A 24880-nucleotide genomic window follows, 5' to 3' on the forward strand; every position below is an offset into this window, starting at 1 on the left:
AATGTTTCAGTATGTTTTAGTACGACTAGTAAATTACACTTTGCTGAGGCTCATGGGAGTCTGCGAGCTGGGAGTTTGCAGGTGGCTAATGCTATAATGATAGCTGCTACACGCACGAGGCTATTTCATTTCAAAATAGGCTGCTCCGCTAATGTTCCGAGTAAATTTACGGATCGATATGGAAGGGAAACATAAGTAAGCAGTACCAATGTGTTAGATCGAACTTTAGTCGGTTCCGATCACTTTTATAGGAGATAGTTTGACAAACACGATCGTTTACTGAGGGCTCATCGGTGATTGGCTAGTGGATGCATACCGCAACCCTAGTCAACCTCAGTTTGTTGCAGTATAGCTTCTATTTTATGCGCCTTTTAATCCGGTGCGCCCTATATATGAAATCATTTCTAAAATAAACAATTCAATGAGGGTGCGCCTTATAATCCAGTGCGCCTTGTGGAGCGAAAAATACGGTACCAAATCTGCTTGTCAGAACTGATCATTTTTAGAAAGGACGACCACTTGCTGATTTCTATTATCTTCCTCTAGTTACGAATCCAGATGCTGCTTATTTTCAAAATTCATTTGTGTCATTCCGTATTCCATTCAACACGCTGCATCTCGTTTCTAGCGGGTATCCAAGCAACATGGCGCCAGACCAATAACGAAGCCCGAATCGCAAGCTACGCAATCAAAGCTTGCTTTAAATAGGAGCCATTAGTTAGAGATAAATGTAATGCACACCACGCATGAATAAACGGATGACATTTATCTGGGGAGAGGTCGGGGGGTCATTTAATCCTATTTCTAATCTGTACTGTTTTTTGTTTTTGTTTGATCTGGGATCAGCTGTTAAGGACCCACAGAGCCAGCTCTGCCTCCACCGTCTGTCACTGCAAAGGAGAAATAATGAGTTGCGCAACTCAAGTGGCAATTTCTTCAGGGTTGACCACAGGCGGGCTTTTAAAAGAATATTTTGCACATTGAGAGGGAGTTTATAGTTATTAAATAAAAATGGATTTTCCTTTTTAATGGTTGGGATTTTTTTTTTTCAGGATGTTGAATTTTGCCAACTGTTGCTTTAGCCACTTGTCCTCCACGCATTAGCAAAACACTAGGCATGTACGTATCAGACAGCCGGGAGGGCCGGGCGGGCTGATGGGGATTGCTCCACTTTCCCATCTGACTGAGCAGAAGGGCTCAGAAGTGTGTCAAACAGAGAATCAGCGTATCAAGAGCCAGTCGGCCAGTAGGGCTTACGCGAGGATCTGCCTCCGCAGGGTGTCTCAGACGTGCATGAGCTCATTCCATCACTTATCAAAACGGGCCTTTGTGGCTCCTATTCTGGATTCATTTCTCCAAGCGTGAATCATTGAGTGACATTTTTTTGATGATTTGTGGCTCGTTAGGATCGATTGGTCACATGACTCGTGTGGATTACATGGATATAAATGGCTCTTTGAGTTCTTGCTTTTTCTACAATATTGTAAAGACAGTCAGAGGACAGAAAATCCTTCACTTCGGGAATTTGAGAAACGTAAGTAAACGCTACAAAAGCCTGATGAATATGGAAAAGATTTAGTTTGCTACGTGCCTTCATTCTCTTGTTTACGGATGCATTATCCGCTTTAATCTCGGCCTATTGGATAGTCCGCTGTTGTCTCAAAGTCGCTTTTCTAACCTTGACTTAGCCATTCAAAATACTTTTTTTTTTGGGATAAAAGCAATTTTTCCAAAAGCTTTACAAAGATGAAACTTTTGGGATGAATGTTTGCTTCCGAATAATCAGTCATGAAAGCGCAATTATGAAATGTTTCCTTGCTCCGGCGCCACAAGTGGATTGATAATCCATTTTCCACATGAATCACTTTCCTCAGAGCCATATTGCCTGTCCGTGTTAATCGAGACTGCCGTCTCTTGCAATGTCAGGCCATTTGTGGCTGTGGACAACCAGTATCTCTACTTTCTGGTTCACGCTCTGGCTTGCACGTCAGGAAGAAAGATAATCCCCTGAAAAGAAGCTTTATGAATTAGCTGATGGGATGCGGAGGTCAATGACAAAGCACGCTCGTAGCAAGGGAAACACGGAGGAACCGGAAAGGACAGCAAAACGAGAACTGATAACGATAGAGTCCGCTAAATATTTCACTTTGCATCATGGTGAACATTTAGAAACAGCTATCAGTCTCAGCGTGAAATGATGAAAATAAATATATAAAAGAATGAATAAGTAAAATAATCAATAAATAAATAGTTAAATAATTAAAAAATAAATAAATAAGTAAAATAAAATAAAAAAATAAAAAAAAAATACAATGCAAGTCAGTATAGACTAAAAATACAAAAAATAAAAAATGCAATCAAATCACTTGCAGCAGGTAGGAATGTGCATTTCACTATAATTGCCTGGACATGACTTGGAATGCTTAATGTCACGATGGGAATTAATTTTCATGAAATAATCCAAAATTGTTTTATTTGCTGAATATCAAAGTTATTATTTTTGCCTCCTCAGCCAGGCCACATCTAGATTCGATCATGTTTGTATTTGTGCCCACTTAAATCCTCCAATTACCTTCTGCCTGCGTAACCCCCCCACTTCAATTTAACAGTGAAGAAAATATTACATTTTCATTTTAGTCCTTCTTGCTTCCAGAGATGCAATTTTATAAACTGTGCATGATAACGTATTAGCGGCTCCTTTCACATCAATTTATGTCTTATCTTTTTTTTCCCCTCTATTTCAAGAGAGGCGAGGTATTTATGGCACACTCACTTGATGTCCCGCAGCCAAAAAAGCAGTTCTGACAAGCTGCAAAATAGATGAGTCCGAAAATATAATATAAAGCGTAAAATTGAAGGCTTGTGTTCAGTCTCATAAATCACCTTGGACAATATTTGGCAGCATCCTAATTAGCTTACAATTTTAATCGTTAGTACATTACTGACGCTGGTAATGTGGGATGACATTGATATTAAATAGATCTTCGACTAGATCTCCTAGCTTAAGTCGACAAAAAAAAGTCAGGACTCTGTGAAAGTTACTCCAGATAGGAGCCCTCGGCTACAAAACTTTTTTTTTTGCATTTACAAGCGAGGCACATAAAAGTGTTGCTTTCGTGGCAAATTCACCTGCTTTGACTTGAAATCCTTTTATCTCCGACACAGCTTTTGAGAATTCATCGCATGTTTAACCTTTTTCTTTTCTTAATAGGGTGCAATTGGCTTTCATAGTGCTGCCCTTTCAGTCAAGTGTCAGTGCCAATTTATTCTCTGTAGCCATAAAAGGTCAATTTTCTCTGTTCTTCAGAGGCTCGTTTTCCAATTGTTGTCTCGACATGTGCGACGGCGTTTTGATCCCAAATAGTAAAAAAAAAAAAAAAAGCAAACGGTGCTCGGTAAAACTCAAAAGTTGAAAAATCCTTCCATAAGTGGCGGCTGGTATTTTCCGCTCTGTCGCAATTTGTCGGTCGTTCTGTGATTTTTAGTCTGCTGTGTAAAAAATGGCGCTGTAACAGTTGGATGGATTGCCGTGACATTTTGCGCAGACATTTATGGTCCCCGGCGGAGAAAGGATGCCGGCTTTGGTGAGTCGCTTATGTTTTATTTAGCAAAGCAATCAGGTGAAAGGTTTTCACCTAAATTAAACATTTGAAATATTTCACCCGCCTGATTGTCAGCTAGACGGACATGTTCTATATATATATAACGTCAAAATTATGGAATGCCAGCATTGTTGATGTTATGACATCACCCATCCAACAACACATGCTGGTTTTGGGCGATCCAGAATTTGCTGGCTCCATTTTGCTGTGAGACCTGGAGACAAGCCATCCATATGTATTTATAGTCAAAGATCGAATTGAACAGATTTGTTTTATCCTCACTTCCCAAAAGGGAACGTGATCCAGAAAAAGAAGCATTGCCCTTATAGCTGGAAGGAAAAGACGTCCTGAATTAGAAGAGGACAGAATCAATTACCGTAATCTTTGGACTATAAGCCGCACTGGACTTTAAGCCGCACCAGCTAAAATTCGTGATTCAGGGTTCAACATTTGTGAAATAGTCCGAAATTTATGGTAGACTTCTGAGAACAGACTTCATGAATATTCTTGAGGTTAAAGAACAATTTTAAAAAAGTCAAGACGTGTGAGAACAAAAGGACTGACTCATCCGCCATTGACTTCATGCCAGCCAAAATCCCAAGATAATACTTCCCAAGGCTGATGTTTTAGTTTTCTAAACACGGAGTTGCTGCTAATGCCAACGAGGGGAAAGTGCGCCGTATATTTTAAACCGTGTGAGCGAATGGATCACCACGCGAACTCTGTGAACTCAACAGTTTTATCCCCGGGACTCTTCTCTCCCTCCGAGGTAAACGTTCCAATAAAACTTGTGACACTCACAATCCCTGTTTATGTCACCCCCCCTACCCCCTCCCGTCCCATTTCTCCCCACCTCCAGGGAAGCTGGCGCTGAAAACTGGGGCACCGAAGGCTGCCAAACGCTCACATCAACCACTGTCCAAACCAAATGCCTGTGCAGCAGGATCTCCACCTACGCTGTGTTAGCGCAGCAAGCTAAAGAGCCGGTGAGTCACCGCCGCCGCATATTCCGACGGACTCTTTGGGACTTGGGGAGGCTAATTAGGTAGCTACTACCAAGGGTCAGGTCAGTGAGCTGAATACATTTAGATGGCATCCCTGTTAGTAGGATTACCGCAGCAGGTTGCAGGTGCCAAGTTCTTGTCAGTATTGTGAGACTGTGATGGATGATGGAGGCAAAGTTTGAAAGCGAGGTGTGTTTTTAAAAAAGCATCTTGCCTCACATAAGAAAATATCTACAAATCGAATAATGCTGCCATTGTTCAAAACTGCCCAGACTGATTTTATTCAACTTTTATTTCACAAGCTTAGGAAAGGTCACTTTTTTGGTGTGCATATGATGGATGAGAAAAGGCTTCAAGAGGACAAAGTATATTTTATTGGGACTGGGTGTTTTTGCCTGGAGGTGCATAATCTGCTATAAATAGCTCACATAGCTTGTGGCGTGTGTTTGACATGATTGAAAAAGGCTTTTTAGTTTGTGAGAGGGGGCGGTGCATGTTCTTATAGATTGACCCACTCTCATAGGGTGCTAATGGACTTTCCAAAGACCTCCTCTGACTATCAACTACTCTGCGTATTGTCCATCAGGTCCAATTCATTTCCTTGTGCAAGATTTCTTCTACCTCCCAAGGTTAAAAATGGAGCTAGACAAAACCAGATCCATCGAGAGTAACTACAAGTGTCATAAGGCTGGAAAGGAGATAGTAAAAAGTGGAGCACGTGTATTAACACGAGATGATTTGTAGAGGAAACTAAAGAAAACCCTAACCCTAACCCTAACCCACTTTGCATTTTGACAAATTAATTATTAGTCACAACTTGAGTGGAAATTACCAACCGATAGCAATCCATGTTGAATGGACTCGGACAAAAGTGTGAAGGAACATTGAGTTTTGAAACAAACCATTAAGGCCAGCACTTGGAACCAGAAGGCACGGGTCAATGCCTTTGTGTCAACTGCACTCAGTCAGGAGCTGCTGCGATCAGCGTTAAGTGCACCAGGTAGCTTTAGGCTTCTTCACAGTGAGCTTTCAATTTCAGCTGAGATTGGATTCCCTTAAACCAGGAGTCATTGACTGAATTAATTAGCTAACGCATGACACTGTCTGGTCTACACACGGGCACACAATGAACACAGTCCCTGAATTGCCTGCCATGGCGTAGTGGCGGAGCTGAGGTCTGAAGATTAACCTCGATTTTTAATAAAAAATAGAAAAAGGGAGGAGGGGGGGGAAGCAGTGCTGCCATCAACGGTCATTTACAAAGGAGTGAAGGATAGCTGGTTAATCCTGTTTACTTTTCCATCGCCACTGAGATTTCAACGCGTCTGTCGGGAACGTCTATCACCGAGTCGAGACCGAGGCAGAAACAAAGGCGCAAGCAGGAGTTGATTGATTAAGGTCATGCCGCCATACAATAAAGCCAGGCAACTGGATTGCCAGAATGAGTGCTGAGGGAACGCAAACTCCGCCGATGGTGTCTAGACTCATTGCCTCAACAGTCCTCAGAGGGATCATGGGATTTGGAGTTGAAAGAGTTATTGGCTTTATGAAAGTCAATTTAACATTTGGTGCCTCCAATTCATCAAGTGAGTTACAACTCGGAGCTTTGTATTGTTTGTGTCGGCTTGGAAGGTCCTTCTGCCCATATTTAGGAAGACTGGTGATATTTTGATTTCTAATATTGTGTTACCTTGAATTTATTTTGAGATATAAGCCACCAAAATACTTTTCCAGGCTTTAACGTCTCCCCTTCAGGAAAAAAAAAAAAAGCATGCTCGATTGGGTTGAGGTCCAGTGATTAACTACGACCTTCCAGTTTTTCTTCCGATAAAGTCCTTTTGGCTTTGCGGACTTTGTAAATCATTCTCCTGCTACTGCCTTGTTACATCATCAATAAAGATTGGAAGAAGGATGTGGGGAGGAAAAAAAAAACGGGATTTGACGCCGTGATTGGCTAGAGCAGGGCAGCCGAGGGACATTTGCGAGCGGTGATAAGTAGGTTAAACTTCCTGTGCTGAAAATATCTGCCGTTTCTATCTCGGGGTTAATCAGGCAGGCTTAAGGGAACTCGGTCATAGGCAGCAGAGCCATGCACACTTTCTAATCTATCTGGGTGGCTTTTACTTTCACATCATAAGCAAATTGAAATATACTAGTGCAAAGACACATTTGCATGTAGCTGGAGTCCAATTTTGGATTTGCATCTTTGAACTGGAATGAAAATAGACGTATAATCGCATGAGTCTCATAACTAATTAGGAAAACTCTGTCAGCTAAATTGACACAATGAGGAGCTGAGGGACAACGCGTGGATTTAAATTACACAAGGGAGTCGTCTTTTTTTTGGTGTCATTTCACCTTTCAACATAATAATGGAATAATAATTCTTTGTCAATATAAATTTCAGATGAATCAAAATGGAGGCAGTTTTGATTTTGCGACTTGGGAGTTTGTGAGGGTGGCACATTGATATTCCAGTCTATTCCACTCTCCTCTGGAGAAATTGCCTTTCATTGATGGGCAAGGGGAGAAAAAAAAGGAGCGCTTTGGCACACTGGTTTTCTTTCTTCCTGTACGTTTCTTCCCTCAACTTCCCTCGCTAATCTCAAGCAGACGTACTCACGGGCATGCAGCTTTTTCGATTGCTTGGCACACACTGCGTTTTTATTTGCATCAATACCTTGTGTTAGGTGCGTCAGGTGATAAATCTTGATGAAAGAGGCGGCGGGGTCACCCGAGGGAACGAACCGTGATTGAGAACTCAAACACGGACAAATATTAAGCCCATTTGGAAGGCGGCGGGGGTGTTGAGTGTCCTAGCGGCACTGTTCTTTTTCTGGGAGGGAGGCCAAGGAACATAGCAAAACCCGAGGTATGTTTATGATGCTAAAAAATAATCCCAAACTCCTTCTTTTTCCACTTATCTTCAGGAAATGGGTCCCACCAGCATGCCCTCGGTGCCCCTCATGGTGGGCTGTGGGGTCTCCTGCTCTGCTCTGCTCATCCTGCTTCTTATCTACGCTGCCTTCTGGAGGTATTTTTTTTCTTTCTTAATGGCTTCATGCAACATTGTGTTTAAGAGAGAATCTTTCCATCAAGCCCACCCCCGTACATCTATTTGGTCTAGTACATTAGGTAGGATCGGGAATTTGTCATGACAAAGTCAATCTATGGAAATACATTAGCGTTGTAGTCATTTCACACCCGTGTTCACATGATTTCGTTCTCTGCCCTGAAGGTATATACGCTCGGAGAGGTCCATTATCCTGGTGAATTTTTGCCTTTCCATACTGGCCTCCAATTTATTGATTCTGGTGGGACAATCACAAACACTTAGCAAGGTAAGGCGCAAGTAAAAAATACCAAAATGGATGTCGGTATTTATTTTTTTTGTCTTTTTAGGGCCTATGTACCGTGACTGCTGCCTTTCTCCATTTCTTCTTCTTGGCCTCGTTCTGCTGGGTGCTGACGGAAGCTTGGCAGTCCTACCTGGCGGTCATCGGCAAAATGAGGTCGCGACTCATTCGCAAGCGCTTTCTGTGCCTCGGCTGGGGTGAGTAGCCGGCATTTGGATTTGATGATCGTTATATTTATCCCAAAGAGCCAACATATTGAAATATTCTCGAACGCACGGGATACAAACCGGTTTGGATCATGGATCATGAAATAAAAGCAATTTATTTCGTCAATTTCTCTCCGAAAATTGAACCAATGTTGCCTGTCTGCTGTTACACAGCGTTGTTTTTCCAATTATTACAGAAGATCTAAAAGTCTGTATACTTCACCCAAGATATTTTTTTATTTTTACAAAGCCAAGAAGCAACTCAAATCTGAGCTCTGATATTAATTCATATCTACCCACAAATATAAACAGGCAGCAGCATATGCATAATGGCCGCCATGGCTTTTAATATCCATAGAGGGGATTATCTTGGTCTACTTATCCAGATCACCCAACTGTCCCCTGGATGCACTTTTCTTTCCTCACTCCACTTGTGGAAACCCTCGAACCCTAACCTCACAGCATCCTAACCCTCACGAAATGTTGGCGGAGAAAACAGCACATGATAAAATCAGCGGAACAACACAAGCTGATGTTTCGCACGGACGATGGAATTAACAGCAACATCACCAGCTCACTTCATTTCCCTTCATATTGATCCCTGCGGTCTAATCAGCCACCTTGCTGATAGTCTGGCCCGATAAAAAGGAGGCAGAATGTATAGTATAGATGTTGGTGGTCACAGATCGATTGTTGTGTAGCTACGGAAACGCGCGACAGAATTTGCAAAAGATGCATAAAATTCACGAAACAATCAGCCACAATAGACTTTATCCGCTAACCGTCCAGTTTTGCAATTTTCTCCCTAAATTATGCGAGTGAAATCCATTACAATTTTTTTTCCGTCGGTGTTTCCTGGCTGATGCATATGGAGTTTATTATTGTCCTAATAAAATATTTCCATGCTGGTTTCTCGACCAGCTTGGCTCCCCGCCGACTTATATATTAATGTGTCTTGTTCTAATTGCTTTTCATCGTCGGTCATAATCACAGATTCTTTAATTGCGTGAATATTTTAGAATCCAGCTTAGAATGGGCCAATCATAGCCCACTATCTGTCACACTTGGTCTGTGTATTAAACACTTGATTTACATATTTCATGCATATGTTTTGAATTCCAAAAGCAATGCGCCGAGTATGTATTGCAAAAAAAAATTGCAGATGGTTGAAATATAGCCTCGCACGACGTCAAATATAAATAACACCAAAGATGGGATCCGAGCCAAGTTTTTTATGCGTGCAACATGACCTCTGGCTCAGAGAGCACTTGTATCCTATAAATCGAAATTCACATGCCGTATACGCTGATGATGCCGCGTAGCTACTTGGCATATCATCCAAAGGGTTCATATTCTTTTTCCAGAGCCTAATTAATTTAATTTATGCATCTGCCTTGCAGGTCTTCCAGCCTTAGTTGTAGCTGTGTCGGTCGGGTTCACTAGAGCGAGAGGTTACGGCACCGCCAGCTAGTAAGTACCAAGTTCTCATCTCTCACTATTTGGAGAACAAGAACTGCAATTATATTGACTGTTCTCGAGACATGGTTTATGTTTGAATGAAGCATGAAACGTGTCCATTTGGTTTGCTGCATTTCGTGTGTCTGCTATGGGCTTTATTTACTTCCACCTAGTTTGAAGAGGATTAACATTCCAGGGAGTGGTAGAGAATGAAAAATGGTGCGTAACGCTTCACGGTACTTTAACTCATCGTTTCCAGATGGCATTTTAACCATGAGGAGGTTCAATAAGGAGACATCAAATGAAAGAGCGTAGTAACATTTATTGTGATTGAATGAAAATGGCATTTAGATCAATCCCCCCGCAGCAATGCATCTTCATTAGAGGGCAGCTTGCGCAAATAGGCGGGAGGGCGAATCTTCCGAGGGTGCAGACAATGTCGGTGCTAGAACAGAAGCCGTATATGGATCAGCGCGAGTGGATCCGTTTCTGTGATGTTTTTCTTTTTTTGAAGAAGAAGAAGCAATACGATACAAGTGGCTCTTGTCTTCTAGTTGCTGGTTGTCCCTTGAGGGAGGTTTGCTTTACGCCTTTGTTGGACCTGCTGCTGTCATAGTATTGGTGAGTAATATATTTTTAATTATATTATATTATATTATGTTATAATATGTTATGTTATATTAGAATATGTTGTTACGTTACGTTACGTTACGTTACGTTATGTTTTGTTATGTTGTTATGTTATATTAAATTATAAAAAATAACAGTGTGAATATAAAATATAAAATTATATTTTAAAATAGTAAAAAATTAATCCTAATGTGGATTGGCAAGGGATTAATATGACGACACAAAAATTTTTTGGAAACAACCTACTATGATTATTATCAGCATCATTGAAGCTGATGTAAATTGTAAAATCTCCAGCCTGATGACTGTGATGGTCCATCCGTGCCCTCGCAACAAGATGCTACATTGAGAGACAGATGTTGGTCAGAGAGGCAGCGACTCTTCCCACAGGGCCCAAGTTCTAATTAATAAAGCAGACCTCAGACAAATAGCAGATGAAGATTATGTTGGCACTCAAAGCTGGCCCTAACCTGACAAAGGTCTCTGCACAATCTGGCGTGTTGTCAACAGCAAGATTAAAAACAAAACAAAAAAATAGAAGGGGTAAGCGGTTATTATGATACAGAAGGCGATATAATGAATGTGTTCTCGGCAAAATGTCGCTGATGTTATCCTGACTTTTAATAACACCTGCGAGTATAAAACTAAATCTTAAAATCTTTCTTGAAAGAAATCACAGGAGTCCTTCCAGCATTTCAAATCCCTAAATCAGCACCACAATTCCAAAGTAATCTTCGATTCCATTTGAACAGAACTATGCTGAAAACACATCGAGACGTGATTGTAGATGAGAGTCCCTGTTGGCAAACCATTAGTGCGATCTTCATCAAACGTTCTCCTCTGTCTCCCTCAGGTGAATATGCTCATTGGAATCGTGGTGTTTAACAAGCTCATGTCTCGAGACGGCATCTCCGACAAGTCAAAAAAGCAGCGAGCTGGGTAAGAAATCCACACAAAGGCATTCTCATCCATTTTTCTTCTTGAGGTAACACAATTTCTGCTGCTGCTGCTTTAAATTTGTTTCTGTCAATCATTCTGACTCTTTCTCACAAGAAACAAACTACAAAATAATTTCAATTATTTATGATGTTACTTTGAGCTCCTTGGTTTATGATTTAGAAAGGCAGATTGATCATCCCTTGTTACCAGACTGTACAACAAAGTTTTTATACATTGTTGTGGCATGCTAAGTCCTTGTGTTCTCAAGCAAACCGAATTCCATTAGAATTGGGCAATGTTGCTCACAGGACAAGATCATCATTAGCATAATGTGTTTTCTTATGAAGCTATGGGGATTAAGGCAATGAGGTGTGATGAGGTGCTAATGTAGCAAAGCCACTGCATGGCTTCATTGTTTACAACTCACGGATCTCACATTATCTCTTCTCCACTGTAAACAACCACAGTTTGTTGTCTAATTCAATCCCGTAATAAAGATTTCTCAATTTTAAATTGATTTAAAATCCAAATTGAAATATTTTCATTTTATTTTTTTTAAATTATATTATTATATATTTTTTTACAATTATTATTATTTTATTTCTTTGCACCTGCATTCACCGGCATTGGAATACGATTATTGGATAAAGACTGAATAAAGATTTTTCAATTTTAATTTAATTTAAAATTCAAATTGAAATATTTTCATTTTATTTTTTTCAATTATATTATTATATATATTTTTTTACAATTATTATTATTTATTTTTTTTGCACCTGCATTCACCAGCAGTGGAATACGATTATCGGATCATTTCCTGTCTGTGTCATTGTAATCTGTTAATCCTCACGACAACTGTCTGTTTTATTTTCACTTTAAATCAGTACTTGCATCTTTTTAATCTTTTTATTTATGTGCTGCTACTTTAAGATCTGATTTTAATTTGCCTTTTTCTTTCTTTTTTGTTGTTCTTCCCCCCTTCCGCTCATTTATTTTTTTGCCTCCCTCCCTTTTTCCCCGGCACAACTATATCCATCTATAACATATGGAACATTTTCTCTCGCCACCCCCTTTTCCTTCACTATCATTTGTGTCTTGTTTGTGTGTATATGTGTGCACAATATGGCCCAAAGTGTCCCGGTGGAGGCGCATAGCCGGCTTCTCCTGAAATGCTCCAAGTGCGGCGTGATCTCGAGCACGGCTCTCTCCAGCTCGACTGCCAGCAGCGCCATGTTAGTCCATCTTCATCTTGCTCTCTATTTTCCACCCCCCCCCACCCTTTTTTATTGTTAATCACCACAAAGTGATAGTCACAGTTCACGACGAAGCAGGGCGCTGTAAAATTAAAATGTCACCCATGAAATATTTAAAATTACAATGATGTGATAATTCCAATTTTGGACGGAAAAACAAAATGACTTTTCCTTTGTGGTGACTACACACTGTGTCATTTCTTTTAATCTCTTTCCATTCTTACTCTATGCACCATCCTTTGAATCTCCAGCTGTTGGTAATGATGCAGGATGACATTTCGACGTGGCCGGGTTCCCGAAAAATAATAAAAAAAATAACGATGAAAGTAACAACACTTGCAAGTGATTGAATTTAATGAGAATTGTCGTCGCGTGTCAGGCGATATTTCGGAATGCCTTTTAAAACGCGTTTAATGTGTAATATTATCGAAACTTTTGGGGCAGCGCAAAGTTTTCGTTTGTTGCCGTCAAACACCCCATTGCATACTTTGCGCTTTACGACTCTCGTTATGTCATAACTCATACGATAAACCGTCTCTGTTGCACACGCTAAATCAAACGTAGCGCACTTGCCAGCATCTCATCAATCTCGTCCTTGGATGACCTGTTTGTATTTTAACCATATTTTTAAAAACTCAGCCGTGTTAAGCAATTGTGAGCCGTTGTCAGTCTGGTAACAGTCGACACGATTGGACATCATCATTCCACTTCAGTTCTTGGTTTACCAGTCAGCCTCAAACGACCCACCACTGAGCGTTTGACTGATGGCTGTGCGGATGCATGCGACAGGGAAATGTAATAACACGACCTAGCTGGAGCGTTTTCAACCCGAGTGGCTGGTCCCTGTGTCCATTATTCCTCTTTCTCCACCATTGCTCTTTTACAGGGCGTCTCTGTGGAGCTCCTGTGTGGTTCTTCCTCTGCTGGCCCTCACTTGGATGTCAGCTGTGTTAGCGATCACAGATCGCCGCTCGACGCTTTTCCAGGTAACCTGACATGATTACCGTATTTTCCGGACTATAAGGCGCACCGGACTATAAGGCGCACCTTCAATAAATGGCCCATTTTAAAACTTTGTCCATATATAAGGCGCACCTGACTATAAGGCGCACTGTCGGCTTTTAAGAAAATTTGAGGTTTCTAGGTGCGCCTTATAGTCCGGAAAATACGGTAGTAACAACATGTGATGAATAAAATTAAATAAGAAAAGTGTCAGATTGTCTGCAAAAACTAAGCAGATGTCAAATGTCTCCCGCAGGTCCTCTTTGCCGTTTTCGACTCGGTTCAAGGTTTCGTAATCATCACCGTGCACTGCGCCATGCGGAGAGAGGTAAGACCCATTTCCTGCTCTGTGGGCTCAGATGCCACACTTCCAGGTGGGATTAATATTCGAAAAACTCATGTTAGCTTCCAGGTCAGTTTGAGGTCGCATCAGAATACAAGTAGATCAGACTTGCCGGGGATTAACTCCGCGTCTATGTCCGATGTTGTTGTGAATTTTTTTCTCATAATGCCGTATCGCAGCGTTGTATTGTCCATCGGAGCCAAGCCCGCTTTAAGAAGCTTAGTAAGTATGGAATAAGACGATAAGTCCCGCACTAATACCTCCCCAGTGTAAATTTGCCACAGGCTTTGCTATACCCGCCCCCCCCCCTGGGTATGCTGTATTTGAAATTCATTATGTACATATATGTTTTCATTCCATTGAAAAGGGATTGGCGAATTTCCCACAGCGGGAAGATTGCAACATGTGCATGCAAGTAAATATTAAAAGGTTGTAGAGTTTTGTACAGGGAGGTGGGAACAAGATTCATAAGAGTACTATGAGCTGATGATAGCAAAGTGTTGGAGCAGAATTGGATTGCCACACGGAGAACAATCGCCTCTGAGGATGAGTGCAAGCATAAAAGGAAGAGACGGATGGAAGGAAACAATGGAGGCAATAAGCTTGCCCATGCAGTATTAATCAGACATGGATGCTGCTCCAATCCAATCCATTTGTAGCGGCGCATACACACAGATAAGACCACCCAGCAAGAATGAAGATGCTCTTGCACCACTCGGTACATGAGTGCTCTTGTTTCCCTCCCGTGACAGTCTTTTGGGATTTGACAGCGGCAACACTGACAAATGAAGTCACTCCTAAGACAGGAAGGCGGGAAAGTATATTGAGAAAGTCTGAAGGGAAAACAAGCCTGGAACTGCCCATGCGATCCAATTTATTTGATTTAAGCTGTTATGAGAGCTGGTGCTTCAACAAATAATTGCTATGTGTTGCTAGGATGCTTAATAGAAAGAAAACAAATATGACACTAGGATGGCTCATGTGTTAGAGAATCTACAAACAATGGACCTTGAAGGAGATAATTGGGCGGGGCTATTGCCTGGAGAGGAAAGTGAAATGACGCTTCGAGATGACCGAAGGTGAAGATGACTGCGAGGAAGCAGGGAATTAAATGCAAGCAGACTGATGAGACGGACAAGCAACACACAAAGCGGTGCCAGCTGATTGGTCAACACAAGGGACCACCATCGTGAATGACGAAGACAAAAAAAGAAGCTAAAGAAACAAAACAAACTGAAGCGAGTGTAAATAAAAAAGTTCAACACATGATTTCTATTTCTAAACCAAGCAGCAACTGCCTGAAAAAAAAAAACTTCCCTGACAAAAATCCTTCTTCCCTTCCTATATTTCTCTCCACCCATCCTCCTCTATGTCACCGCCACATCCTTCAGGTGCAAGACGCCATGCGCTGTCGGATGGGAGGATGCAAAGACGACAGCGAGAACTCGCCAGACTCATGCAAGAATGGACAGGTGCAGATCATGGTGAATAGCAAGCCAGTCCATTCCGTTTCACATTCAGCTCGACGTTACTTAGGCTCCTTAAATTTGGATATCAAAGGAGATTGACGCAACCCTCACGCCCCTCAATTTTTTTTTCCCAATCATAATTATGAGTTTCTGAATACCCCTCTAAGATTTAACCTAGCAGTTGCCTGCTGATGGAAAATCTTTAACGGCATTTATCTCCGTTAGTTTCCATGACCTAACGGAGCATTTACAGACAAAAAGCGCTAATTTAATTTCTTGACAAATGGGTTTTTATCGTCCGCATCTATCACCCTAGAGAGCGGTTAGCATGCTTTCTATGCCCAATTAGAAAAAAGCACAAGTGACCTTTGTTACCTCACTTTACAATCTGTACTTAAAGAAAATATGATCTGATAAAAAAAAAAAAAAACACTTTGGCAAAGCGACCAGCAGTTACCGCCTCAAAATTAGCGAGAACCTTTCTGCAATGTTCACAGGGAACCTCATTAGAATTTTAATCCCTTGAAATTTACAGGCACGTTGTCCCCCTGTGCCAGCTTGTTAAAATGGAATCAAATGTACTGTTTGGGGACATTCTGTGAAAAGTTAATTCCTTGTTAAAGCTCTACAAATTTGCTTTCATCACCACTTGTGACAACTTTGTGCTCTCCTGCACCATCACAAGAGTCCAAATGTGGCCCATTACGGCACACGCCAATGCGTGACTGGGTGCCATCCCCGTCGGTATTCCAGCAAAGACTCAGTGAAATAAATTTGGATGAACTGACCGATTTTATAAATTGCCTCGACTGTTGAGTCACCAAGCAAACAATCCATCCCCTCAAAGATCCTCATTGCTCATCTAACACGAGGAGGTCCAAATATGAATGTGTATATGGTAGCCAGTCACTTTTCCCTTTCTCTACTTACCTTGCCTCCCTTTCTCAGACCGATTTTGAGAAGGACGTGGACTTGGCATGCCAAACAGGTGAGTTCTCCTCGTATTCTTATCATTTTGTCCGACGCAATTAGCATTGCAGTCAAGTCGAGCTCTGACCGTATTAGTTTTGCCGTACGCGGTGATGAAATGACGGATTATGGGTTGCAACGGCAGTGAACAAATTACTCTCGCTTATCAATCATATTCTGCCTCGGGTGTGTTCACAAAGTGTGCGCTTTGTTGTGACAGTTTAATCGTGTATTGAGATCCCACTCCTTTGTATTCAGGACTGGTTAATTCACACTGGTCAAGCGTGTGTGTGTGAGTGCCTGAATGTTTTCGGATGTATACATTTGAAACATTAACGCAGGGTCACTTTCCCCCCCTCCTCCTACATCCTTGCAGAGAGAGGACACCCATGTAAGTTGCCCACCTCAACTAACCCTGCCTGGTCCCCCAACAGAGAATTTAATTCAATTAGTTCCTCAAGGGTCAATCTTAGGTCCTCTACTTTTACAATCCTTTAGATTCTATAATAAATGCAATTGTGTGCCCCTGTGTTTTGTATTTGTATGTAGACAAGCTGAGTAGAGAATCCACTTCTTGATTTAATTAAATACATTTTTTCAAGAAAAGCTGTTTCATAGATTCAGGGGCCAGGCAGTTAATGAGCATGGTGTCTAGCATGAGTTGCTTGACCTTTTTTATGTGATACAATTTGAAGCTAGGCAATAGCCACACAAACACAGGTACTCCAAATATGGATTTTGTCTTAAAGAATTAAATCGCATTGGTTTTCTTTTTGTTGACAGTCTTCTCATATATAGTTATTTTTATTGCAAAAAAGATGCCTTTTAAAAATACCTGTTTGTGTGGACATAGCCTGGATGTTTTTTCTACCACCAGCATGCGAGGCTAAAACACTCTTTGCCCTGAATTATATGCATGACAACTTACTTCGAGCAACTATGAGTTGTTGTTTTTTTCCCAATTTATTGCATTGTAGTAAATAGGAAAATCAAAGAGTTCACCATCGGGAAATGCTTGCTGATACGTGATCGGGGAGCACGGGATAATAGTCATTTGGCTCGCTTTCATTTTGAGGACAAAGCATTTTCATTCTCGACTCTATTAAAAAAATAGTGGCTCTGTTGCCAATTCTCAGCTGGAAGGTCAATAAGATAAAATTAGTGAGACCAATATACTGGGAAGTATGCAGATTGTGACTTTTCACGGCTTTGTGTACGTCATGGGTTCTGAACCATGCTGTATGAACGTCTCATTCCTCTCTCCTTGCCCCTGGCCTGCTCCTTTTTACCCGCTCCCCTTCTTTTGACAACCTAATGCTTCATTCCACTTCTCCTCCACCCCCTTGCTCTCCCAACGGGAACCATTTGTACCTCCTGTCCATTCAGTCATTTTCAAGGAGGTGAACACCTGCAACCCCGCTACCATCACCGGCACCTTGTCCCGGATTTCCCTGGATGACGACGATGACCCCAAACTAGCCGCCCATCAGGACGGGGGAGTCGGGGTCAACTTCAGTTCCCTGCCTGGGAACATCCCTCCTCCCAACCTTATTGTGCAGGTACGGCAACCATATCTAAAAACGTTCTCTTGAAACTAAACATTAAAGCCATAGGAGATCAATCTTTGACAGTTTGCTTCCATCCTGCGGGAATACCGTAAAGACTCATTTCAGATCGTTTCCTGACTTTTCACAAGAAATAACTTTATTACCTCTCCAAGTGGAAAAATATGCTAACTTCACTTAAAAGGATACCCAGTGAGGCTTTAAAACTGTGTCTTATATCAAGTCAAGCATCAAAGGGAAAATATTTTGCTTTAGAAAGCCTAGCAGCATTAATATCAAATGAAATGAACTCTTGCTATAGATGCTGCTCCATTTAATAAAATGTTTGTCTTCCACAAGGTTCCGCCACTTGGAGGGCTCAATGAACTGAGCGAGACGTCATTGAAGAAGGAGATGAATGTCGATCAGCAGAGACAACAGGCGCCACAGCGTTGCGGCGCTCCCATCTATTTGTGCACCGAAAGTGGCCTCGGCTGGGCGAGACCGCCCGGGTCCTCCAACACCTCCCAGGACGGGAGTGCCGGGAGCGGGGGGAGCGGTGGTGGAGGAGGTAGCGGAGGAGAGGGGGACTACATGGTCTTACCTCGACGAACTGTCAGCATCAAACCCCCGACGCCGTCCTCCCAAGGCCTGGGACTGGGAGGTGAAGACAAGCCTCTCAACATCACTGTGGAGGACCCCCCTTTCCCTCCTCCCCCCTCCCCCTTGACCCTCCACCCTGCAGAGAGCGAGGCCTACCCGGCTGATTTTGTGCCGTCCAACGTGGGCGACATGAACATCAACATGAACCTGAACCGCTCCTACGGGACAATCAAAACCCTGCCCCACGAACACAGCCACGTGATGGCTCCGGGCGGTCTCGTACGCCCCCATGGGGGCCACATGCACCCTCATGGCCATTCCCTCCAGCTGAAGCCGGGCCAGAGGCCATCAGTCAGACAAATTCTGACAGGGGGAACGGCGGTGGAGAGAACCAGAACCCTGCCACGCAACTTGGGTAGCAACAATGCCAATGCTAGCCTCTCAGCAGGATCCCTAGAGGTGGGTACAATTTGGAGCGGGCACAGAAGGGCTCCCTGTGGAGCTCCAATTCCGTTTTGGCTTTTGATTTGATGTCATGAAGGGTTAGATAAAAAAAAAAGTAGACTCTACCAAGTGCATCAAGGTAAGTAAAAAGAAATTAACAATTAAGTAACTTCTATTTATAACCGTAAAGGAAAAGACCCCTTCACAGGTTCAACCATTCTTCCAGCACTTAGAGTATAAAGCAGTGACTATCATCCATTTCTCATGAGCAGCACATTTACTGAAATGAGTTTTCGTGTGTGGATCTGAGCGAGTGTGTGAGTCAGATTGTGAGAAAAAGCCTGCATGCCACATTTACACCAGCAATGACACACAAATTGACTCAGGGTTTATTTAAACGATGAAAAGGACACTTTGCCCATCAGTGAAGAGGCTTCATTCAGCGTTGATGATAAGGATGAGTCATTCTTACTCAGCAGGGTCACAAGTTCAAAACTGGCATAAAAATGTCGGCTATAATTTTACACTGTGATTATATCCTCTTAAAATGATATCATGATAGTGTTACACAAACAAAATCAGAATACGGTCTGACACTGAAAGGTTGATTACCGGATTCTTTCTTTAAGAATGGAGACTTTTATGTGATTAACTCCTCAATCCATTTTAATGTCTGTACTTTTGAAATAACTTGGCTGCTTTTTGCGTTCGATCAGCAACTCTGCCTTTTTGCACGGTAAACACAGTTTTTAAGTCACTGTGGGGGGAAGCGTTACTCGCTGCCAAATACAAAGTTGGCAGGGAACACGTACACCGAGTGGGAGATAGAACACGACGCCGCTCGCTGTCATGGCCAGATGAGTTGGAAACATCTGCAGGTGCTAAATTGGCAGCTTGTGTGCAAACTCGATATAGAACGGAATTGTACGGTGGGGAAAAGGAAAGGACTTTAAACAGATTTAAGGATTAAAATCGTTTTTTTTGTATGATTGATCAAGTGTTCCTTTCTTTCCTGTAATTTCTGTGGAAGTGTGTCAACGAATGATTCATGCTGATTATTATGGGGATGTGGTACTTGAGGCTGTGAGAAAAATGTCATCCTGCGCACTAATTTTGGCTTATTAGACTTCACTGATATAATTATGTCGAAATAGAATAATTAGTGCCTTCGTCTTGTGGAGTTTAAGAATATTTGTTTCATGTTGGGAAACCAGAACATAGTACTTTTTTTTTTTTTTAACTAAATGACCCCAAGGTGAGGGTCAAAGCTACAGACCAATACGAGGGGGTGGACATTGATGTTTTCTTCTCTCCCCCTCGGCCCCTCCCCTTCCAGAGGAAAAGAGTACGATACTCTGAGCTGGACTTTGAGGTAAGGTCTTAGACGTCCTAACTTTCTACCTGCTTGTCTTTGCTTTCTTTTATTTCGTGCTTCTGCCAGGATTTTAGTGTACGTAGGAGCATCGCTTAACCCCTCCCCCCTGCATGAAGCACAAATAACGGTTTCGGAGTTTTGTAGAATGCTGTTTCTCCAACAAATGCCCTTATTTCTGTTTCAAGAAATTAATGCGGTGATTAATGATAACATGATGGGGAACACATCCCACTGCCTTGTACAATTTAGTGAGATTATGCTGTAATGTAGCTGTGGGGGTTCTGGTTAAAGAAACAGCAAAGTTGAGTGTTTGTGTCTGGAGAATTGATAGTGGTTGAGTTTTGGGTCACTGCATTTGGTTGACTGGCTAGTTATTTTTATTTTTGTCTGGATCAGCATAGTTTGGCTGTGTGTGTCTCTGTCATGGTCTCCGGGTTTTCTGTGAATTTCCAGTCTTTTCATTTCTATCCAAAATATTCCTAGTGACGATTTTTTTCCGATATTTTTGTGGATTGTTTGTTCTAATCAGAATGTTTTAAAGACTGGACATTCATTTTTGACCGTATTAGAAAAGATCATTTTATAGCTTGGGTGCGGTAAGCTACTAACTGTTTCTGGCAATTTAACTGGATTCACAACTGGCTGTTGCATGAACACGGTTAGGGATTAGCTGTTTAATTTTACAGTTTGAGTATAATATTTTTTTTCAAATGACACACTTGAATTTTAGTTCAAAACGGCAGTACATTATTAATATTACAAAATAGACACCTCACATAATTCACACGAATGATATGATGCACTAATAGTACCTAAAATTGCCCCTCCAATTGCCAAAATAGAGCATCAACCAACAAGTCGGCCATCTTTAATCCCTTTTATCAAGCGCATCACTGTAGTCCCCTCAGCATCCCCAGTTTTGCCCCCCCTCCCACCTTCCGCTTATTTTGTTTTCTCTTTGGTTCATTTTTGGTGTCCCCTTCCTTTCTTCCCTTCCAGAAAGTGATGCACACTCGCAAAAGACATTCTGAACTGTACCATGAGCTCAACCACTCCTCCAAGTTCCACACCATAGACAGGTATAGCAGGGACCCAGCCATGTCCACATTCAAGGTAAGACAAACTGCCTTAAATGTAGATTGGAAGCCTCCCTGCACCAATTCAACAAAACCCTTAAGCTTGTCAAAAGCGCACACTGACACACTGAGCCCCCTGACACGGCAAATCAAAAAACAAAAAGTCAATCAATAGCTTCTCGTCTTGATAACAGCCTCAAGCAAAGTAAGGAGAAGGACCCAGCTCATGGAAAGACAAGCCCTTGCATGACATTAACATTTGCAAATTGAATAAATGGCTGGAAAAGGAAAGACAAGACAAAGGCGCTCACCACAAATCTACATGTATATATTCCTAATATACTTTAGGACATCAATAAAGACATATAACCTCATAAGTGATTTCATTTAATCTACACCCACAATCAATTTTTCCAATTGGTAAATACTACTCAAATCATTTGATCCTAGCTAACGTCTAAGAGGGGATAACAGCATGCATGGAGAATTAATAAATTCCGCACATTCAAGACTTGTAAATCCCCCGCTTGCAAGTTCATTAGCTTATCACCACACACCGCCCGTGAAGCCGACACTTGTGCCAAAGGTGCTTTATTTCTATGTCCAATTAGTTCATGTATCTGTCGTATAGTTAGTGTTTGTTTTTTTGTGTGACAACGCTGCATGTGTGTGTAAGAAGTTGGCTCTCGGGTGGGCGCCTATGAGAGCATAATGCTAAGGCGTTTTTGACTCATTAAAAGACCATTAGCAGAAGATGAAAGTCAGTCCCAGCTCACTCTGCGCTAACCTTCAGAGGGACACTTTCATTAAGTTTTAAACACATACTCTTCTCATCTGTGGAGGGCACAACCACAGAGACATCCGCGATCCATTTTGCATCACCGATGGAGAAATGGAGGCTGACGTATCTCATATTGGCCATTCTTGTCACACGATATAGATCATTTTTTGAATAGCAACTGTACATAAATAATCCACAAAATAGAGCTGCAATTTACGCCACAGCTGAACCAGTTGGTCACACCATCTGCATATACCGTATTTTCCGCACTATAAGGCGCACCGGATTATAAGGCGCACCTTCAATGAATGGCCCTTTTTAAAACTTTGTCCATATATAAGGCGCACCAGATTATAAGGCGCAACTTCAATGAATGGCCCATTTTAAAACTTTGTCCATATATAAATCCATATATTTGGATACGCCTGCTGTAGTGGCTCAATATTGGTCCATATATAAGGCGCACCGGATTATAAGGCGCACTGTCGGCTTTTGAGAAAATTGGAGGTTTTTAGGTGCGCCTTACAGTGCGGAAAATACGGTAATCTCTGAATTAATAAACCCGACAAACGTACGGCATAGTCATCCTGATCTATTATATTAAAAGAAAGTGAGCAGTTGACCTAACTGTCAATAATTACACGGCTAATGCTATCAGTGTCAGGCCTTTGACAGGACCCAGCTTCAATTTATCTATGCTGTTGTCAACAACTCACTTTGAGAGTCACCCCCAGACACGGACATGCTGACTATACAGTAATTATGGAGATGAGGTGTGTGTGCATGTGTGTAAAACACATTCGATTGTGTGTACTTGTTGAAATTGGTGCACCTCCGCCGCCATGTTTTTTTTTTTTCCTAAGCACCTGGTGTCACCTCCATTTAAAGGACAATTACAGTCTGAGTAATGATTTAATAATTTCATTTTAACTTGAATAATCTTTCCTTTACCGTGTGATGTCAATTTTACTAATTGAGCAGCAATGGAAGACAAACTCATTCATTGACCCTCTCCTTTCTCTTACCAAGGACCTAAACACCCTTTAACCTTTTCTAAAACAGGTTCCCCCACCCCCACCGCCAAGGCACAACACAGAACCGTCGCTCGTGCGCAGAGCTTCTTTGGTTTACAAAGAAAGTCAACGTAAGGAACTTAGGTTCCCGTGTGATCCCAATTGCAGTTTTGTGTCTCATTATCAAGTGCTCTAGATGTATAGCCTATAGTTTGCCTTCCCAGTAGTGTCTTGTGTGATAAACGTCTCGCAGCGTGGCCATTACCTGTCAAATATAAATAAATAGGATATTTTTGTTGTTCATCTAGCCCTTTGTTTTGTGCTTTTATTGCTGTGGTATCATTACGTGTGGCGTGTCCAACCATGAAGCCATTGCATCTCTTCCCAAGCCTGAATTAGAGCCTCCTAACCATTACAAGTTAGGAATAAATCCTAAAGACAATCAGCCATCCAGATGTATAATCACCTCGTAAAGAATTCCATTCTCGCCGTAAACTCTACCATTGGCACCAACGAGGGTAAAATACTCTAGGTGCTGATGAGCTTTTCTGAAATACATATGGCAAAGTTTATGGGATTAAGAAGGCTTGATCCATTTTCTCTCTGGGGTAAGGTTTGATCCATGTGCTGACTTTATTGAAAAGATTGAGTGGATACCAGAAAATATCCAACAGAGAAAGATCGAGATGTGGACACATTTTTTCTACCTCCCCATTCTAATCCAATTTTCCAACTAAGTGCACTAAGCTTAAAGTAAACTGGGCGATAATAAAAACCACCACAGATCTTCAGTCTCTCTATTTCTGCTTGTCTTCCTCTATCCCGCCCTTACAACTCTTCACACACTCACACAGACAACCGTTTCTTTTTTTGAAGCCTGGTTGGTAATGCTAATAATATTTACCAAATTGATCGCTATGGGCTGTGAGATAATGACTCGTCGTTACACTCAATTAGCGCAACTGTAAAGAACCTGTAAGACGGCAGCCGCCACTTCCTCACAAAGCTCCGCATTAACTTCAATGATGAAAATCAATCACGGGCTTTTCTGTTAAGCTCTTGAGTAAACCAATATTCATACTGATTTTGTACACATAGTACATATATATGTATACATATACACTTGCACGTAAATACATATACCGTATTTTCCGCACTATAAGGCGCACCGGATTATAAGGTGCACCTTCAATGAATGGCCCATTTTAAAACTTTGTCCATATATAAGGCAAACCGGATTATAAGGCGCACCTTCAATGAATGGCCCATTTTAAAACTTTGTCCATATATAAGATATATACATTTGGCCCGCGGGCCGGACTTTGTACACGCCTGCTGTAGTGGCTCAATATTGGTCCATATATAAGGCGCATCTGATTATAAGGCGCGCTGTCAGCTTTTGAGAAAATTTGAGGTTTTTAGGTGCGCCTTATAGTGCGGAAAATAGGGTACACATGTATACAATTGCAGAAGATAGAGAGGGAGCATAGCAAGGAGAGATTCATAGTGCATTTGCACTCTTATCTATAATAGAGAAGGCAGGGAGTCAGAGAAGTGAGTCAAAAAAATTGTATGCGGTGTACGCACAGTGTGGAACGTATGGCCATGAGCTCCTTCTCTATTGCTAGAGCTTCTTCTTCAAAACCAGCGTGTTTTGTCTTTGCAGGGTTCAGAAGGTCGTCCTACATTTGCATGCGGTAGTTATGATGTGCTACGTACGCTTATGTACGATGGTTGGTATGTGTGTGTGTGTGAGAGGAACAGAAGGAGAACTTGCGCCGCATAATGGGAACGGCAGTTTGTGGCTCTCAAA

The 24880-nt window shown here is 41.8% G+C and overlaps 1 protein-coding gene across 17 annotated transcripts in view; it reads left to right on the top strand.

Annotated features, from left to right (window-relative positions):
- The window catches only part of adgrb2 (adhesion G protein-coupled receptor B2), a 75822-nt gene that overhangs the window by 46021 nt on the left and 4921 nt on the right, over positions 1-24880 (top strand). For 6 of the 17 annotated variants that reach the window (XM_037263504.1, XM_037263500.1, XM_037263490.1 and 3 more), the window contains 17 exons: positions 4462-4588; positions 7537-7640; positions 7845-7947; positions 8009-8159; positions 9569-9638; positions 10181-10247; positions 11110-11195; positions 12329-12427; positions 13335-13434; positions 13707-13778; positions 15185-15277; positions 16211-16250; positions 16608-16622; positions 17618-17790; positions 18136-18837; positions 20159-20194; positions 21197-21310. In XM_037263504.1, coding sequence (XP_037119399.1) covers positions 4462-4588; positions 7537-7640; positions 7845-7947; positions 8009-8159; positions 9569-9638; positions 10181-10247; positions 11110-11195; positions 12329-12427; positions 13335-13434; positions 13707-13778; positions 15185-15277; positions 16211-16250; positions 16608-16622; positions 17618-17790; positions 18136-18837; positions 20159-20194; positions 21197-21310 — 2152 coding nt within the window. Of the gene's footprint in view, positions 1-4461; positions 4589-7536; positions 7641-7844; positions 7948-8008; positions 8160-9568; positions 9639-10180; positions 10248-11109; positions 11196-12328; positions 12428-13334; positions 13435-13706; positions 13779-15184; positions 15278-16210; positions 16251-16607; positions 16623-17617; positions 17791-18135; positions 18838-20158; positions 20195-21196; positions 21311-23116; positions 24207-24880 lie in introns of those variants that run through there. The other 11 variants (XM_037263502.1, XM_037263506.1, XR_005099340.1 and 8 more) reach the window with 10 other exon arrangements.

Source organism: Syngnathus acus, chromosome 11, assembly GCF_901709675.1.
Source record: "Syngnathus acus chromosome 11, fSynAcu1.2, whole genome shotgun sequence".
Lineage (NCBI taxonomy): Eukaryota > Metazoa > Chordata > Actinopteri > Syngnathiformes > Syngnathidae > Syngnathus > Syngnathus acus.